General features: G+C 39.9%; 1 protein-coding gene across 2 annotated transcripts in view; it reads left to right on the top strand.

Moving 5' to 3' along the window:
• Window positions 1–116: 116 nt before the first annotated feature.
• Window positions 117–19690, top strand: part of TBC1D9B (TBC1 domain family member 9B) — a 52707-nt gene continuing 33133 nt past the window's right edge. For both annotated transcript variants that reach the window (XM_088133841.1, XM_088133840.1), the window contains exons 1-7: window positions 117–353; window positions 6999–7109; window positions 7423–7541; window positions 8241–8469; window positions 8804–9062; window positions 13115–13322; window positions 16057–16269. In XM_088133841.1, the coding sequence (XP_087989967.1) occupies window positions 236–353; window positions 6999–7109; window positions 7423–7541; window positions 8241–8469; window positions 8804–9062; window positions 13115–13322; window positions 16057–16269 (1257 nt within the window). In that variant the 5' untranslated portion in view covers window positions 117–235. The remainder of the gene's footprint in view (window positions 354–6998; window positions 7110–7422; window positions 7542–8240; window positions 8470–8803; window positions 9063–13114; window positions 13323–16056; window positions 16270–19690) is intronic.

The following is a 19690-nucleotide window of genomic DNA, read 5'->3' as shown; positions in this document are numbered from 1 at the left end:
TAACTAACCGCCACGAAGGAGAAAGACGCCCGCCCTCCCGGGCTGCCCTGTTCCAGCCACGCCGCTAGGGGTCGCCGCCGACAGAGGCCGCCGAACTTGCTTGCTCTGACGGTAGCGTAGGCAGCCCCGTGACCACCTGTGACTGCCGGCCAGGCGCGGGCTCGGAGAGGGGACCTGGCCCGGGCGGCGGCGGCGGCGGCGGGACCAGCGCCGCCGCAGCAGCAACGCCATCATCATGTGGCTGGGCCCCGAGGAGGTGCTGCTGGCTAACGCGCTCTGGATCACCGAGCGGGCCAACCCCTTCTTCCTCCTCCAGCGGCGGCGGGGCCACGGCAAGGGGGGCGGCCTGACGGGTGAGTGGAGCCGGTCGGCTGGGAGGGAGTGGCCGCCGCCGCCGCCGCCGCCGCTGTCGCCCCGAAGGGTCCGCCCCGCCTCGTAGAGAGAGGGCGTTGTGCGGATCTGCCGGGGCCTAGGTTTAGGGAAGCGCCTTGCCTGGGGCGGTGGCCTCCTCTGAGTAGGTCTTACCCCCGATCTGTACGGCAGCTAAGCGGGCAGTGGGTTTAAACCTGACATGGACCAGCCTTGAACGGTTCCAGAGGCCTCTTGTCTAATCCTTTGATGCCAGGATCTCCCTCACCCTCCAGTCAGCTTTCAAGTCGGCTCGAGAGGATGGTGCTTCTTAGTGGAGAAAGTGTTAACCCGCAAACATTTCGATTTCCTGAATGAGAAGGAAGATCGCTTCTGTTTTGTCTTTCGCGTGTTTGAATGATTATGTGCCATCAAGTCGTTATAGTAATTGGCATCTCTTCTTTTCAGGATGTCTGTTCAGCCTTTTCTTTGAAAAGCTGATGTTGTGCTCTGTTGGGGAAGGCATGTACATTGTACCTGGCATCTACCAAAAATATAGGGTAGATGTCCTGTGGTTGTATCTCTCAGGATTTTTGCTTCAGTATCCAACAGTTCATGTAAAGGGAAGATCAAAAAGGTTGTCACTTAGTAAAACATGGGGTTACTGAAGATCTTGTTTTCAGAGGTGATAAGATTATATTCAACTTAAAGGATTGCATTATGGGTGCTGAATTTTTTTTTTTAAATGGAAGCTCTTAGTTGCAGAAATATTATTATTTAGATTTGTTATAGCCACCCCACTTCAAAAGATTCTGCTTTCATTAACTTAAGGTGCTTCCATATGTATCATTCCTACAACTGCCAATCAATAATACTTATACAGTTATTTTATTTCTGTTTTTAACTTTTCAAATGCATTTTGTTTGAGAGTGTGTGTGGTTGTAGGAAAAAAAGGAAGAAGCAGTAGGAAAACACTGGAGATTTCCAAAGAGCACACAGTGTCTATAGCTAAAACAAATTCCTTTTCAGTAGAAATTCACAAATACAATATACATAACTACATATATTGGCTAGATAGATAGATAACAATATATAAAACTACAAAGTCACAAATACAATATAGATAACTTTAAGTAAGGTAAATATTTTTTTTTTCTTCAGAAATACTAGTCCACCCTCAACATGGGAACTCTGTGGGTGACTTTGTGCTGATCACCCTCTCTCAACCCAACCTACCTCACAGGGTTGTTGTGGGGAAAAATAGGAGGATGGAACACTACATATACCACCTTAAGCTTTTGTATAAAAGGTGGGATATTAAATAAATATGTCCACATTTTAAGTTCAGATTCCAGCTTTAACAAATAAATGTGTTCCATGTAGGCAGAAGCCAATGAGCTAACAAGTGTGATGGAGAGAGCTCTGCATTTGCATCTGCTTCACCCTGTGCATATTCCCCAAGACAGCATAGAAACAGTGGTTGACACAGAATGGATGAATTGGAAGGGATCCTATAGCTCACCTAGTCCAATCCTTCCTCAGTGCAGGAATCCACTAAACCTTCCCTGACAAGTGGCCACCCATTGAAAACATTCAGTAAGGGAGAGTCCACATCTGTTCTAGACAGGCTGTTCCAGTGCTTCACAGTGTTTATCATCAGGTTATTCCTCCTAATACTCAGCCTGAATTTCCTTTCTTTTAATTTCTACCTGTTTTAGCCTTTATTCTTCTCTCGATGCAGCTTTTCAGGTATTTGTACATTGCCTTCATAACTCCCCTTAGTCTTTTGCAAGCTAAACTCACACAACCCCTTTAACTGCTCCTCAGACAGCTTGATTTCCAGACTCCTTATTATCCTAGTAGCTCTCCTCTGACCTGGCTTAAGCTTCTCCAGATCCCTTTTAAGGTGTGATGCCCAGAGCTGGATGTAATATTCCAAGTATGGTTTAACTGACACAGGGCATAGTTGAACCATTATTTCCCATGCACTGAAATCTGTCTTTCTGTTAAAGCAGTTCAATATTGTATTAGCTTTTCACCCTGCTTGCTCGTGTTCAGATGGTGGTCTTCTACTCCTCCTAGATTCTGGACATATGCCTTGCTTCTGAACCTGACTGGCCCAATCCTGTATCTCTTCATTTGATTTTTCTTACAGGGATACATGTCTTAAATGTTTATCCCCTTGGCCTAAAGGTAAAGGTATCTTTACCTTTGTGTCAGAAAGAAGATTTGAGCAAATTTGATTTGATTTGTCACTGGCTTCCAGGAGACTGAAAAGGTGCATCCACATAACTGCTGAAGATGTAGCTCTCTTAATAAAGAGATAGTCACTAAGACAAGAACAGCCATTGAGTAATGTGTTTGTATCAGGAATGAGCAAAACGTTCCATCTCCAGAAGCAAAATATTCTAGGCAAATATAGAGTGTCTCATTCTTTTTCTGGACTGTGCTATTCTGGGAATGGTCTGGCAGTTTGGGATAATTTACTTTTGAAAAATTGGACGATCACCCTCAGAATGGGAGGTCAGTGAGATCTGGATAAAGACTGGAACACTTCTACATTTTGCACACATATAGTATGAACATAGGATAGAAAACAAATAGATACTGCAGTCATCAAAAGAAATAATTCATAAATTGTTCTGAAATTATGTTTCAAGGAATCCTTAACCCTCCATTTCCACATCACAGCATGGCCAGATTCTATTTTTAAAGAACAATTTAAAAATAAGTGTCAGAGTGAACAATGTATGTATGTATGTATGTATGTATGTATGTATGTAGGGAGAGGGAGAGGGAGAGGGAGAGAGAGAGATGCTCTCCTGAGGATAAATTGCTGTTGCAGGGAAGAACAAATTATGTTTTGTTGAAATCATGTATCACAATTTCTCTGCATTTTCATTATGCAAGGTATGGAATGCTAATGAGAGACACTTATCAAACATAGTATTACTGTAAAAGTTACACAGCTCTCCTCCACAATAGTCACTGTGTTTTTGAAAATGTTCATTAGGCTGTAGACCTATGGGACAGCCCTACTCCAGTAAAGGAAACCCTGTCATCATATGCCCACTCCCATCTTTCTGCCAACCTACATCACTAGGGCCGTTCAGAGGTTGGAAATCCAGAATTCAGAAAGACCTTTTTAAAAAGGGTACGCTGGGAGCTAGTCAGGAGAGCTTGAGAACTGAACTCCTGCAATCCCTCACCAGATGTGGGATGGGGAGGGACAGTGGGGAAGATATAGATTAACACCTGACTGGTTTGAAAAAAAAATAACTTCCTATGATTTGCAATGAGAGCAAACATTTCTTGCAGTAAAGAAAGCCCTGAAAGCTGACGGAAGGTAAAAGCATTTCATTGTTCTCTCTTCCACCTTGCCAGGTGATAGCCACCATGGTCATGGGTACACCAAAGTGTGCTGGGCTTATTTCTGGATTGCTCTGTCCAGAATATCCTTCAAGACTGAATGATTTCTTTCTGTAATATTTATTTGTCACTGGCATAATGTTTCTCATACCCTCATTCCATTCATTTTGCTTTCTTTTCATTATTAACCATTGAGCAGCATTTTTAATCTACATTATAGAAATGTAAAAAAATGCAAAACAGGAGTTTTAATTTTGGGGAAACTAATCCTAAATTCATTAGATTGCTGTATCCTTACTGGCATTAGGCCAGTTAAAGTGCAGAGTCTTTGTAAATTTGATTTTTACATCAGCCTTTACAGCCAGTGACTCATATATAACTCTAGGTTGCTAACAAGGGTTAAAACTTTACATACATAGTTAAAACAAAATTCCAGTAGCCTATGGATCGGGTGGGGGCAGACAGCTTCACAATATTCAACATTGCTAGTAGGTGCCTTGGAGGAAGAATGGGTTAAGGCACTAGGCCAGAAACCTGGAGGCCATGAGTTCTAGTCCTGCCTTAGCCACAAGGTTAGCTGGGTGACCTTGGGCCGTTCACTCTCTTTCAGCCCTAGGAAGCAGGCAAAGGCAAGTCACTTCCGAAAACCTTGTCAAGGAAATTGCAGGGACTTGTCCAGGCAGTCACCAGAAGTCAACCCTGACTCAAAGGCACCAAAAAAAAAAACAACAACCCAAAATATATAGCATGTAATTAAATTGCTTTCAAAATGGCTAGTATGCTCTTCCCTATGGCAGCCATTTAGAGGTGAACATTAGGATGTCGCCATTTGTGAAATCCTCCAGGGGCGGCTAAAATGTAACCAGAGAGACCTTTGACTAATCTTCTGATTTAGTGTCCTGTTGGAAAATGCTCTCTATGTGTGCTTGAATCCATTTGGGTAGGCAAAACAATCCGCTGCATGCTTTAGTTTTTTTGTGATCAAACCATACATTTTGTGTTTATAAGTACCTTTATATAAACTCCATTTCAAAAAATAATTGTGGAAATAGAGGCTGAGGCAGCAAGTACCATTTTTGTAATGATTAGTGATCCAGAGAAGCTTATGTGATAATAATGTATGTTAATTTTTACGGTGCCATAAGATTCTTAGTTTTTTTCAGAATGTCTTGCAGATTTTAGTGATTAAGTCATTTAATTTCAGTTTTATTTGAAAAACTCAGGATGAATACAGTAATTGCATAGATTAAAAATACAGCTTGTTTACAGATGCTTTATTTGTTTCACAAATGTACTGCTTTGTTTTGCCATTGTTTCACTAGTAAATGAACCTACCATTGTATAAATAGACATTCCCAGCAGTTACTGGAAATGCCCCCTCCTCTAATCTAATCTGAGAGACATGAGCATTCTTACTGAATGGTGATTAAATCTGTGTTTTCCTTTATTTTTTTCTGGGCTGGAAGACAGGCCTCCAACAAGTAGTAAAATTCATCTCAATGTTTTGACAAATTATCTATTAAGGCAGTGTATCTTATGTACCACATTTTAGCTTTCTGGATGGCCTGAAAGACGTACCATTGTAGGATATACCAACAAGGGGACAGTTTCCAGACAACCTGTAGTATGCTTAATAATTTACCACAAAAAATAATAGAATTTTGTGGCAACACAGATGTTTGTCTTAGAATACCTGTATATTAAATGTAAACTTTTGAAGATAGGCTAAGCATCCTTATATAATATACATATTTTAGAATTCTTTGGGACAAGAAACTGGTGAAAATATTTGTAAAGTATAAACTACAAATATCTGTTCTGTAACAGCTCCAGGTTTATGATGTAATATTTTTCTTCTCTACTTGCCCTTCCCTGCAACTAATAATCACCTAAATAGGGAACTTCCAGAAGATGCTCAGCTATGGATGTAATATATTTGAAAAGGGAGAGAATTCCATTATGTATTGGCAGATTGACCATTGAGAATCCTCTCTAAGAGTGGGTTCATACTTTATGCTAAGCTTTGGTTTAGTGTAATGAGTAAACCCAGCTTTTGTTTGGACTAAGCATACATTTAACTGGTCATCAACAGCAGACTAAGAGATTGCATATGGGCAAATACAAAAAGGTGTTTGTTTGAATTCATAGTTCTAATTGGAGATGGAACTTTATTAACATATATTTAACATATCATTAGGCATAGTGAGATAATAATCTCTGCAATAATTGTCTCCTAACCTCCTTGGCTATTCTCATTTATTGGAGGAGTGAGTTGTATATATCCTAGCGCTGTAGATTAGCTTGCTGACTCATTATAATGGAAATCATTATCTTATGGCAACCATTGAACTGAATTACCAACGTTGAACTGAATGAATTGTCAACTGCAAGTCCAGCCAACACCTATATATGGTATGGAGAGGAAGCTATACCACAACATTTGAAAATGGTTCCCCATTTGGTTTATAAGCTTTAGAAAGGTTTTGGTTGAATATTTTCTAAAAGCCAAATTGCTGTAGTAGGCAGGGTTTGGTTACAGAGGAGCCCTTGCAAGCTGTGTTTGACCCATGATCCAGAGGATCCCCATCCCTGCTTTGGGCAATTTCTTCATCAGGCTTTAGCAAAGTGCACAAATGTTACTTGCTAGAAAATTGTCTTCACAGCAGTGCAAACTCTTTTTCTCAGAGTTTTTCAATAATTCTTCCTTAAAACTCAGTATACCCTCACTATTTTTTCTTATATCATAGAATCAGAATATTAGAAAGGCCATTGAAGCTATTAAGCTATTATTATTGCTCAGTGCAGGATCCCAAGGTTAAAAAAAAATCCTGGCAGATTATTGTCTAGGCTAGTGTTTTTCAAACATGGCAACTTTAAGATGTATGGACTTCGGTTCCCAGAATTCCACAGCTTGTATTCCCAATTCTGGGAGCTGAAGCCCACACAGCTTAAAGTTGCCAAGTTTGAAAAACACTGGTCTAGACTCTGTTTAAACATATCAAAGGAAGTGGATTCCACCATCTCTCTTGGTCATACCTGATGAAAGCAAATTAATGTTTCCTTTAAAAATGAAACCTGTAAATTGCATACAGTAGCTGTCTAACGCCAGTTTTTTTCTGGATCATCCATTTAGAGTTGGGTACACATCCTTTTTTCAAGTCTATAATTACTATCCTTTAAAATTTAATGTTCAATATACACATTTCTTTAAGTCATTCCAACATTTTTCTTTCAATTAGATTGCATTCGTAATATTCTTCTCTGCATTTTTGCTGTCTTAGGACTGCTTGTAGGAACCTTGGATGTAGTTTTGGACTCCAGTGCTAGAGTTGCTCCTTATAGGATCTTACATCAAACGCAGGATTCTCAGATCTATTGGGCAGTGGCATGTGGTAAGTACTGGGATATAGCCAGACAAGCAGAGAGTTTTTAAACAAGAAATTCTAGTGGTATATATTTCCTGTTTTGCCCAGTTTCAGCTGCCCACACATCAGAGGTGTATGGCATGCATACTCAGAGCTTTCATTTAGGACTCTTTAAACAAATGAGAGACAAAAAATCCTGATATGAGTAGAAAGTTAAAAAAAAAACCCTCAACAATGATTAATATAAAAATGTCCATCCTTTTATGTATGTGTCAAGGTTATGGTATGAAATCTTTATGTATATTTTCTCTGATTGTGGTTGTTCTTTCTCTCTTTTTAGGCTCATCCCGTCAGGAAATTACAGAACATTGGGAGTGGCTAGAAAATAATTTGCTCCAGACTCTTGCAATCTTTGACAATGAAGAAGATATCACTACCTTTGTCAAGGGTAAAATACATGTAAGAGACACCTGTTCTTCTTGCCCCATTCTTTAACAACTAAAAGAGAAACTGTTGAGAGCTGTAGATTTTGAATCTCCATATAAAACTCAGTGGGTCAAATATTCATAGCGTACATTAAACAGGCATTTCTCAAGGACCAGCCATATAAATTGTTCACTATCACTTTGCCTGAAATTCCTAGATGAACTCCTTTAATATTCCACTGTATAATTAAACTGCTATAGTATGTTTGGACCAAGGTTCCATTAGGAGGAAAAAAAAAACTTTTGAGAGTTTTGTTGATTCTTCCTTCTCAAATTTATTCTTTTTTTCCTTTGGTGTATATTCTTGCTCTCTTCCACGTCTGTTGTGCTCCCTTACTTCCTGCACAGCTTTCTTTATAGTTAGGGAAGCATTTCAGACATTTCTGTACAATCTGTGAGAAACATAACATAAATAAATGTAATTCATATGTGCTTTGGGCAGTTTTGTGGATGTGGGCAAACAGTGTGAAACCTCATTAATAATGCCACTAATAATAGTCAGTATGCTAATATAGTTGCTGGAGTATTGATTATGGAGCTTTGAACATTAGGAAATTGTGTGTGCACACAAAGAAGTGCACTTTCCAGAGGATTATTGGAAAACTGTGCTTAACGGTTAACTAATGCAACAAATGAAAAAGCAGTATTTTTTATTTGTCCCTTTTTCTTTCAGGGAATTATTGCTGAAGAAAATAAGAATCAGCAGCCGCAGGGGGAAGAAGACCCTGGCAAATTTAAGGAAGCAGAACTGAAGATGCGCAAACAGTTTGGAATGCCTGAAGTAGAGAAACTTGTTAATTATTACTCCTGCAGTTATTGGAAAGGACGTGTCCCAAGGCAGGGCTGGCTATATCTCACTGTTAATCACCTTTGTTTCTATTCCTTCCTTTTGGGCAAAGAAGGTAATATGTCAACGAGGTGACTCTTATTGTTTAATACTTCAAACTTTTATTAAGTCTGATAGTATTGCCTTTTTCAACCTGCTTTTCAATTCGGGTTAAATATGGATTTGTAACTAACATTCATACTCTGCTAATAGCAAATTCCACAATTCCCATACCTCTCCCAGAGAGTGGAGTGGATTTGAAATATGCATCTTTTAATCTTATTGCTTTGTTATAGTTCAGCAATGAGCAGTGGGCTGTTTCACACCAATATTGCTTCAACATCTATAAATTATTTTAAAAGATTTCCCATCTACTCTCGGTGATGATTTGGATTTGCTTGTTTCCCTAGTGACCTTGATAGTCCAGTGGGTAGATGTAACGCAGCTAGAGAAGAATGCAACCCTTCTGTTTCCTGAATGCATCAAAGTGAGTACCAGAGACAGTGAACTCTACTTTTCAATGTTCCTGAACATCAACGAGACCTTCAAGTTAATGGAACAGTTGGCTAACATTGCCATGCGTCAACTGTTTGATAATAAAAGTTTCACGGAGGACATGTTGCTTCCCAAACCCAGCAAGCCACTCAAGAATATCTCAGCACTCAAGAGGTAAGCCTGCAGAAGTGCCTGCGTTCCTTTGTCTTCCAAGATTTTAGAACACTTCCGCACACGGTGTAAGTCACTCCCTGATTGGCTTCAGCACACCCACAACTTTGTCTTTATTTGGCAACTGAGCCAGTTTATTTCTGGCCCAACTTCAGTTCAAGTATAAACAGCCTCAAACGTACGTTTTCCAGCAGAAGCTCTGCATCTTTGTCATCCCAGAATGGATCACTGGGAGAACTCTTTCCTCTCCCTGACTTCCCTTCCCACAAAGATAAAGTTGTCTTAGTTTCACACTATCATTTGTAGGCTGTTTCTCAATTAGGCAGAGAAATGCCATTCCGATAGTGTGGTGCCTTGGTGACTTTGCAGCCCTCTTCCTCCTAATTGTGAACAGTCAGATGTTTAAGAAGCCAAATAGAATACCGGGGTGGGGGGTTGGATGCCATTTTTGTACCTTGCTTTTTGTCAGTTAGAAGATGCCTTGATTGCCTCCTGTGGCATTTTCTGCATTTTGAGGTCAGACACAGTTTTGCTTCAAGCTTTTCTTAGGGTTGGGGAGTGAAAATGGTGATGATATAGAAGGGATATTAAATTACAACAATAGCACTATGAAGATTTGATCACTCACACACAAGGATATGGATGAAGTATGTTCATGGCCCCACATTATACCATTTTATGTGTGTGCCTGTGCGTGCGCGCACCTTCAAGTCAGTGTTGACTCCTGGCGACTGCCTGGACAGGCCTCTAGTTTTCTTGGCAAGATTTCAGAAGTGGTTTGTCATGGCCTCCTTCCTGGGGCTCTGAGAGAGTGTGACTGGCCCAAGATCACCCAGCTGGCTTTGTGCCCAAGGCAGGACTAGAACTCAGGGTCTCTTGGTTTCTAGTCTGGTACCTTAACCATTTCACCAAACTGGCTCTTCCATACCATTACTGGAAAATTACTCCATATTTACCCAAAAGGAACAAACTAATCTTTCCTTCCTGCAGTGAGAAAGGCCTTTCATAAGAACCTGTTCATTTCAAACATTTTCTTCCAGCAACACAGAGTGCCTTTACCATAGACTTTGTCCACTGGACTGTACAAAATTTAGATTGACTATATCAGTGGAAGTTAACAATGGCAAAGCTCAGAAACTTCAACAAAAATAACAACCTGGAGGAGACTTTGGTACAGATCACAACTACTAATATGCAAAATCAAGCTAAAGTTGAAAAAGAACAATCCAGTCTTAAATGTAGCAAAGATTGGAGGAAAATGCAAAAGAGAAAGTGTATCAAGATGGATTGATACAATAACAACTGTGGATGCCACTTTAGCAACAATTAGCTCCCTGACTGAAGACCAAATACAGTTCAAAACAATTATCCACAGAGTTGCCATGAGTTGAAATTGACTTGACAGTAACTAACAACAAAAACAAACCATGTTTACCCAAAAGAAAGAAACTAATGTTTCCTCTGTACAGAGAAAATGCCTTTCACCAACCTGGTGAATTGTAACTCTTTTTGAAACTAAATAACATGCCTTTTCCTATAGTGGGAGAAGAAAGGCAAATGTGTAAGTACTAGTGTGTTCACACGTATTCAGTGATATGCATCTTTCTGTACAGATGGGGAATTGAAAGGTTTTATAATTCAACTTAGCAATTATTAATTAATTAATATTATTTTTCCTGGCCTTCCCTTTCTTATCGAGTATGCTTTCTGGTTAGGGTGTACATGTACATACGTGCATGTATTCATACCCACATATAAGTGTGGGCACATTTATTGAGAAGGAAAACATATCCAGGATTGATTTCAACTGGAGTAAGTGATGCTAGGTTGATAAGATGGGGAAGCTGGGCATTACATAGTATTTATGTATGTGTTTATCATTTGTTTTCTGCCTGTTCTTCCTTTTGCATATTATCTTCTGTTCTGCCCTTTTTAGTATGATTTGCAACAAAATGCATTTTTTCAATTTTCATGGTTACAAATGAAAAAATTGAAAATATGCAACCAGATGATAATCCAAGTGGATTCTTTCTGATCTGCCCACTTATTTTAGCACCATCCTTGATCTCTTGAATTGTGGGAGCATGGGTCTGGCTGAAATCCCAACCAGGCAATGAACTTGCTGCATTTTCTTCCCAGTGCTTCTCATAAACACATGTTCAATTTCTGTTTCCCACGTTTTTCCTAGAGCCACCAGAAAGAGTAGAAATAGGAAACATGTAGGTGATGTTCGAATTTGCATTCTTCTTCCCACGCAGCCTAATTATATCCCCAAAATTTACTGCTTCTGTAATCCAAAAATCTTTGAATTGGATTTTGTTGTGGTTATGAAATTGATTTCCAGAACATAGCATTGTTCTCTCTGTTGTTCCAATTGAATGTTGTTAGATTTCTAATTATGGACTCATGAGTGGAAATCCTCATATACAGCCTGCATGATTAAGTCACTATTTTCTTTTCCAGTCCTCTTTATTTAATAATTAATCATTCAATTTAGATAATTTACATAGCTGCCCATCTTAAACAAGTAACTTGGGCAGCTAACAGATAATGCAACAGATCAATGTTATAAAACCAATCTAAAACAAATCAAATAAATAACCATAATACAGTAATCAAGGCTCCACACAAATAGCGCACAACACCAAAACACATTTCAGGCTCCACTAATAACCTGGCACTAATGCCTGAGAGAAAAGCCAGGACTTCACAACTTTAAGTACAGACCGACTTTAATATGCAGGTGCCAAGACAATTACTGGTTTTTTGGATGCTTTTCTGTATGTTTTTTTGTTTGAGTGGTTGTAGAATGAGAGATAGGAGAGAACAGTTAGTTCTTCCATCCTGGGTTAACAGCTTGGGTACTGCATGCCACAGCCTTTTGGATATTTTTTTTAAGCATGGATAACTGTTCAGCAACTGATAAACACATCTGATGTTATTACAGATATAATTATACTTACCTCCTGTTAATATAAAAATATAAATCCAGTGAATTATATATTATGTCAGTGATATATATGCAGTGTATATGATTTTTCTCCCTTTTCTCAGCACAACACTGCTGTAAAGTGTATTAGACAAAGAGGTAGCGCTTAGCCCAGCAAGGCTTTGAATCTGGATGTTTCCAGACCTATAAAAAGTGAATTAATTGACTGAAACAAATTTTTAAAACCCTGTTTTTTCATTTTTGCAAAGCATCTCTATGGACAGGGAAAAGTTAATTTTTTATATGTTCAGGCAGTGTTATGTCCTGCTCCTTGCTGCCAACTTGCAAAACTAGTTTTGTCTGAGTTCAGTCCTTGGAAGAAGTAGCTATCTCTAATCGTGCTACAGCTACCGTATTTACCCCAAAGAAAGGAGATACTCAAGACAATTCAACTTCAGAGGAAGAATTGATGGAAAAGCCTATGCTAGCCTCCATTACCACATTCCTAGGAACTGTAAGATGACCCTTGCATTTATAAAGACAAATTATATGGAGAAAAAAAACAGGTCTTCCTTTCAGATGCATATTCTCCCACAACACAATGACTTCTATTATTTCTGAATTACACCTATGTCTATATATTACATTATATATTATATAATATAACTATAACTATATTATATAATGTAACTATAACTATATATTACATTACCCTGAGCAGTTTCTTTTTTCTTTTTCTGACCAAAGGTCCTATAATATTTGCCAGCTCTTTCCATTGGCATGTCATCTTCACAGCGCCGCTGTTCTTTCTTTGGAACCAGAGCAGCTCTTGAAAGGATATTTTTATAATAGTTCCATACTTATATTGAAAAGTTTATTTCTGCACCAGAGATTTTTGGCAATCAGTACTCTGGTATGACAATTTCTATGTTTGGTGGAGGTCCTTATTTGAAACTATATTGAAAAAGGATTGGCATGATAGAAGGTAAAGTCCAACACATCCAAAGGGAACCATGTTAGAGAAAGGCTGCTGTAATGGTTGAGTCATTTAAATTTCCCATTAATTGAAATCAAACCATTAATTGCCCAGTGGAGATGTGTGTGTGTGTATTGTATTTTTCTTCAGGGATCTGGATGCCAGAGCCAAAAACGAATGGTACCGTGCTACTTTTCGACTGCCTAAGGATGAACGTCTTGATGGGCACACAGACTGTACTTTGTGGACCCCATTCAATAAAATCCACATCCTCGGCCAGATGTTTGTTTCCAATAACTATATCTGTTTTGCTAGCAAGGCAGAAGAGGCATGTCATCTCATAATACCACTTAGGGAGGTGAGAAGTGTTTTTTTTTTTTTTGACAATGGATTATTTTGAGAGTCCAGCAGTTAGTTATTGGATTAAGTTTGAAGGATTTACTTGACGATAGTAGGATTTTGGTTTTGAGCCCCAATATATTAGTCCATTGGTTAAATAAATAATTCCCTGCGGTGATGGAAACAAGATGCTATAGCCTCAATTTTCTTTGGGTTGAGAGAGAGGAGGAAAGTTGTTACAATCTCACCTATCTGGGGAAAAAATCAAAATGTTTCAGAAATGCTCCTAGAATTATAACATTTAATTCTCCTTTTATTGTTTTGCTTGCTTTTCACATTTAAGTTCCTTGTTATTACAAATACTTTAGAACCATCCATAATTCTGCAGATTATGACCTAGAATGTGATCTGAGCTTCACCTAAGTCCTATTAATAGATAAAAGGATTCTGGTTAAACAACATACAAAAGTTTGTATTGTGTCATCTCTTCATGGAACTCCCTGAGCCAAATTTACTGTCTGTTGGGAAAAGTATGTGACGCTTAAGATTTAGTAACTAGTGGCATCTCCTTTTTCAGCAGTAACTTCAACCTAACATTTCCTGTACCAATTAACTGATCCCACATATTGGCCTAGAGGTATTTGGCAATGGTGTATTTTACATGAACAGTTCACTTCAGATCATACCACACTGTTTCAGTTGAGCTCTTCCACTGCAGCCACTCTGTAGTAGATTTATTTGTGTATTTATGGTTCTTGTACTGTATGATCCATATTCATTTAAGTTTCAGCTCATAGGTGGATAGCTAGATATTGTCCTGTAGAATTTGCTACATCCAGAATCCATTGGTTCCTCAGTAATTGAAGCCATCCAGGTCCTGAGGATGCAGAGCAGACCCAAGGCATGATATTTCTGCCATCATTCCTTATGGTTCAAATGAGGTTCTTTTACTGGAATGCAGTGCTTTGTTTTCTCTGAATGCAGTATTTCTCATGAATGCCCAGAAGTTTCATCTCAGCTGTCCACAGAACATTCTTCCAAAAGCCTGCTGTATCATCCAGATGATCTTTGGCAAACTTGAGATTGATGGCAATGTGCTTTCTGGAGAACAGTGATTTCCTCTTTGACATTCTCCTATACACACTATGCTTCCTCAGTGTTTTCCTTAAAGTGGACTCGTGAATACTGACATCAGACAATATACAGTGGAATCTCGGTTTACGAACTTAATTCGTTCCATGACTCTGGTCGCGACCCGAATTGGTCGCAACCCGAATCAAATTTCCCCATAAGGTTCAATGTAATTACCGTTAATCCATTCTGGCGTGGAGGACAGGGAGGCGGCTATTGCTTGGAGGGAGAGTCCCCCTCCCTACGACCACGTGTCAGGGGCGGAAAATGGCCATGGACCACGTGTCAGGGGCGGAAAAATGGCCGTGGACCACGTGTCAGGGGCGGAAAAATGGCCGCGGACCACGTGTCAGGGGCGGAAAAATGGCCGCGGACCACGTGTCAGGGGTGGAAAATGGCCGCGGACTACGTGTCAGGGGCGGAAAAATGGCCGCGGACCACGTCAGGGGTGGAAAAATGGCCGCGGACCACGTGTCAGGGGCGGAAAATGGCCGCGGACCACGTGTCAGGGGCAGAAAATGGCCGCGGACCACGTGTCAGGAGCGGAAAAATGGCCGCGGACCACGTGTCAGGGGCGGAAAAATGGCCGCGGACCGTGTCATGGGAGGGAAAATGACCGCATATCCTGTTCGTACCCCAAGGCAGAGTTTGCAAACCGAAGCAAAATTTTGCGGCCGGAGCTGGTCGTAACCCGAAAAGTTCATTAACAGAAGCGTTCGTAACCCAAGGTTCCACTGTAAGTGTGGCCTGCAGATCCTTTGCTGTTATCTTGAGGTTCTTTCCAACACCTAAAGTATTGTACATTTGGCTGCTGGAGTGATTTTTGTTGGATGACCGCTCTGTGGTATTATGAGTAACAGTAGTGTTGCATTTCCTCTTTTGTACAGTGTCTGCCTGACCATGCATTAATGGAAAATAAGACCGTTGGCAATTGATTTGTAGGCCATTTCCACCTCAAGAGCACTGACAGCCCTTGTCCGAGATCTACAGAGATCTCTTTACCAAAACACGATTCACTTCTACAAGTCTGTGTCATGAAAAGCAGACTCAGATGGTAGCAACAATGTGTGTTTTATAGGGACAAGCAAATTCATATGTGATTATTATCTCATCACTTGGAGCATTAAAGAGCATATCCCCCTTTACTATACTAGAGCTTCACATACTTTTTCCAACCAAGGGAGTGAATGTTGGCTCAGTGTGTTCAGTAAAGGCATAATACAATACACCATTTTATTCATGTATTTATTTAATTTATCAAATTTATATGGCTGCCCATCTCTCACAAGTGACTCTGGGCAGTGTACAATAACAATTTTATGTGTTACCTGCTTAACTAGGAACTATTAACCAGATTTACATGAAACCATGGTCATATTGTTAGTTGCAGTACTGCAGGAGTATGAATAATTTTAAAGAATTCACAGACTTTTTTTCTCACCACCATACAGTCTGATATTTTTCTCCCTAGGACAAGAACAATGTCTTGATGGTATCAGCTATCATATGTATTGGTGATATTAGAAAAGCAATTAGGAAATAATTAAAATTTTATTTATAAATTTAAATCTTATTGTAAAGTAACGTGACATGCTCCATTTATCCCTCTATGTATTCTGTAGGTTACAATTGTTGAGAAAGCAGACAGCTCCAGTATTTTGCCTAGCCCACTTTCCATCAGCACCAGAAGCAAAATGACCTTCCTTTTTGCCAACCTGAAGGACCGAGACTTCCTAGTACAGAGAATTTCTGACTTCCTGCAGACGACTTCTTCAAAGCAAACATGCCACAGTGGCAGGGACCAAAAGAAGAGCGTTAGTGACCATGCCTATGAGGTACAGTATTAGCAGTGAGCCCTGGAATTATTCTCTGAATATTTCTAATTATTCTGGCAATTGACTGTGATTTCTATTATTGACAGGACATTAGAACTTATTAGATAGCATTGACTGCCTCAGTTTCGAGAGCAAGAAGGAAAATCACTGAGATCTCTAATAGAGTTCTTCATCTAAGGGCAGCTGGGGGAGGGATCATAGCTCAGAGGTAGAGCACCTGGGGCCATTCCATTCTGACCGGCATTAAATTACATTGCTCCCTTGACTTTGCATTTAGAACTGCCTTAATTTTCTGTGGATTTGTGAACAGTGGATCAAGTCTGACTGTCACTAAGGTACTGACTGGTTATTTAGAGAAAGGATTTCTAATCCTGTTTGTCATGATCAGAAGTCAAGGACCCCTTCTCATCTGGATTTCTGCTGCTGTCTGGAGTTGCTGCCTGAAAGGCCTTACAAAGCTTTTTCATTTATCTACCATTCCTTTTTTCTCAGCCTGCTTCAGCCCTTCTGTTCATCCTTCTTCTGCAGCCAAGTTTTTGATCATTAGTGAGCTTTCCAAGTTGCGGTACCAATCTGGGATCTATTTTTTTTTAACATTGAGGAGTCAGTAATTCTTAATAACTAAATTTTGAATAAGGAACAAAAAGAAATGTCTTTCAAAGTGTGGATGGAATATTTATTTACTGCCTGGGTAGCCACATAGTCCAGTGTGTGTTGAAACCAGAGCAGAAGGTCTCCAGTTTAGTGCTAAGTATCTCTCATTAAAAGAGTGGGGGTGTAGGTGGGATTTGTCAACCTGAGACCCTCAATGATACCTGACAGAATAAGCAATATTGGACTGCTTGGATGAACACCCTTATCCATTTGCACATAATGATCTTCTCACGTAGGATGGCCTGCCTATAGCAGGAAAACATTGCCCGAGTATCATGATTATTCATTTAGCTATGAATACATCCCTGCTACTTGAGTTGGTGGTGCTACTCTCAGCTCAGTTTTATTTGTCCAGAGCCACACATTAAGTGCCCTGGTTCTGTTAATCAGGTTGTGCAAAACATTCAAAGGCATGACCACTTTGCTTTACCAGAAGTATTACCTGTGCATGTACTTACATGTGCAGATAACTGGTAAATAGCTGTGACGAGTTTTGTGGAGGAAAGCAAGCCGTATTTAGTGAAGGGCCCCTTACTAACCAGTGTGTTTTGTTTTTCTCAGATACAAGTGTTGCTGTTTACTGATTATGAAAGAAAGCAGAGCAATAGACTTAAGATGCTAGCAGTGGAAAAGCTAGCTGAAATTTTAGATTAAATCACTGCCAATAGCAGCTTCATAAATAATTATTTTCCATGTAAAAGACTGGACTGATAATTCGTTGTTGTTCTACTTGTTAGAATGACAGTGACGGGGAATTAGTAAGCCTGTCAGTTATTTTCCCCTGGTTGTGATTAAATATTGATTCACGCCTTGCATTTGTAAGGTGCACATATAATCGCAAATACATTGCAAATGTGAGGTTTATGTTATTATATTCTGTAGGAGAGCCAGGGTTAACCAGAGCTTCCTAATGGGTAGACACATCATGAATAAGGAATTGTTGCTCTATAATATATGCACCAAAAAAAGATGTCCTTTTCATCATAGGGGATTGGAATGCTAAAGTAGGAAGTCAAGGAGTAATCGGAATAACAGGCAAGTTTGGCCTTGGAGTACAAAATGAAGCAGGGCAAAGGCTAATAGAGTTCTGTCAAGAGAACAAGCTAGTCATAGCAAACACTCTTTTCCAACAACACAAGAGACGACTCTACACATGGACATCACCAGATGGTCAATACCGAAACCAGATTGATTATATACTTTGCAGCCAAAGATGGAGAAGCTCTATACAGACAGCAAAAACAAGACCAGGAGCTGACTGTGGCTCAGATCATGAGCTTCTTACTGCAAAATTTAGGCTTAAATTGAAGAATGTAGGGAAAACCACTAGACCACTCAGATATGACTTAGATCATATTCCTTGTGAGTACACAGTGAAGGTGATGAATAGATTTAGAGGATTAGATTTGGTAGACAGAGTGCCTGAAGAACTATGGACGGAGGTCCGTAACATTGTACAGGAGGCAGCAACTAAAACCATCCCAAAGAAAAAGAAATGCAAGAAAGCAAAATGGCTTTCTGATGAGGCTTTACAAATAGCTGTGGAAAGAAGGAATGCGAAAAGCAAGGGTGAAAGGGAAAGATATAAGCAACTGAATGCAGATTTCCAGAGAATAGCAAGGAGAGATAAGAAGGCCTTCTTAAATGAACAATGCAAAGAAATTGAGGGAAACAATCGAATGGGGAAGACTAGAGATCTCTACAAGAAAATTGGAGATATGAAAGGAACGTTTAGTGCAAAGATGGGCATGATAAAGGACAAAAAAGGCAGGGACCTAACAGAAGCAGAAGAGATTAAGAAGAGGTGCAAGAATACACAGAAGAACTATACAAGAAAGATCTTAATGTCCCTGATGTCCACGCTGGTGTGATCACTGACCTTGAGCCAGACATCCTAGAGAGTGAAGTCAAGTGGGCCTTAGGAAGCATTGCTAACAACAAAGCTAGTGGAGATGGCAGTATTCCAGCTGAGTTATTTAAAATACTAAAAGATGATGGTGTTAAAGTGCTGCACTCAATATGCCAGCAAGTTTGGAAAACGCAACAGTGGCCACGGGATTGGAAAAGGTCAGTTTATGTTCCAATTCCAAAGAAGGGCAACGCCAAAGAATGCTCAAACTATCGCACAATTGCACTCATTTCACATGCTAGCAAGGTTATGCTCAAAATCCTACGAGCTAGGCTTCAGCAATACATGAACCGAGAACTACCGGATGTACAAGCTGGGTTTCGAAGAGGCAGAGGAACTAGAGATCAAATCGCCAACATTCGCTGGATCATGGAGAAAGCACGAGAGTTCCAGAAAAATATCTACTTCTGCTTCATTGACTATGCAAAAGCCTTTGATTGTGTGGATCACAACAAACTGTGGCAAATTCTTAAAGAGATGGGAGTACCAGACCACCTTACCTGTCTCCTGAGAAATCTGTATGCGGGCCAAGAAGCAACAGTCAGAACCGGTCATGGAACAACCGATTGGTTCAAAATAGGGAAAGGTGTACGACAAGGCTGTATACTGTCACCCTGCTTATTTAACCATGAGTACATCATGAGAAATGCCAGGCTGGAAGAATCACAAGCCGGAATTAAGATTGCAGGGAGAATCATCAACAACCTCAGATATGCGGACGATACCACCCTAATGGCAGAAAGTGAAGAAGAACTAAAGAGCCTCTTGATGAGGGTGAAAGAGGAGAGTGCAAAAGCTGGCTTGAAACTCAACATTAAAAAAACTAAGATCATGGCATCTGGACCCATCAATTCCTGG

Source organism: Python bivittatus, unplaced genomic scaffold, assembly GCF_059951505.1.
Source record: "Python bivittatus isolate LINGU-HERP-01145 unplaced genomic scaffold, Pbiv_v1 ctg000080_np1212, whole genome shotgun sequence".
NCBI classification, from domain to species: Eukaryota; Metazoa; Chordata; class Lepidosauria; order Squamata; family Pythonidae; genus Python; species Python bivittatus.
This window is presented reverse-complemented; position numbering and strand designations above follow the sequence as displayed.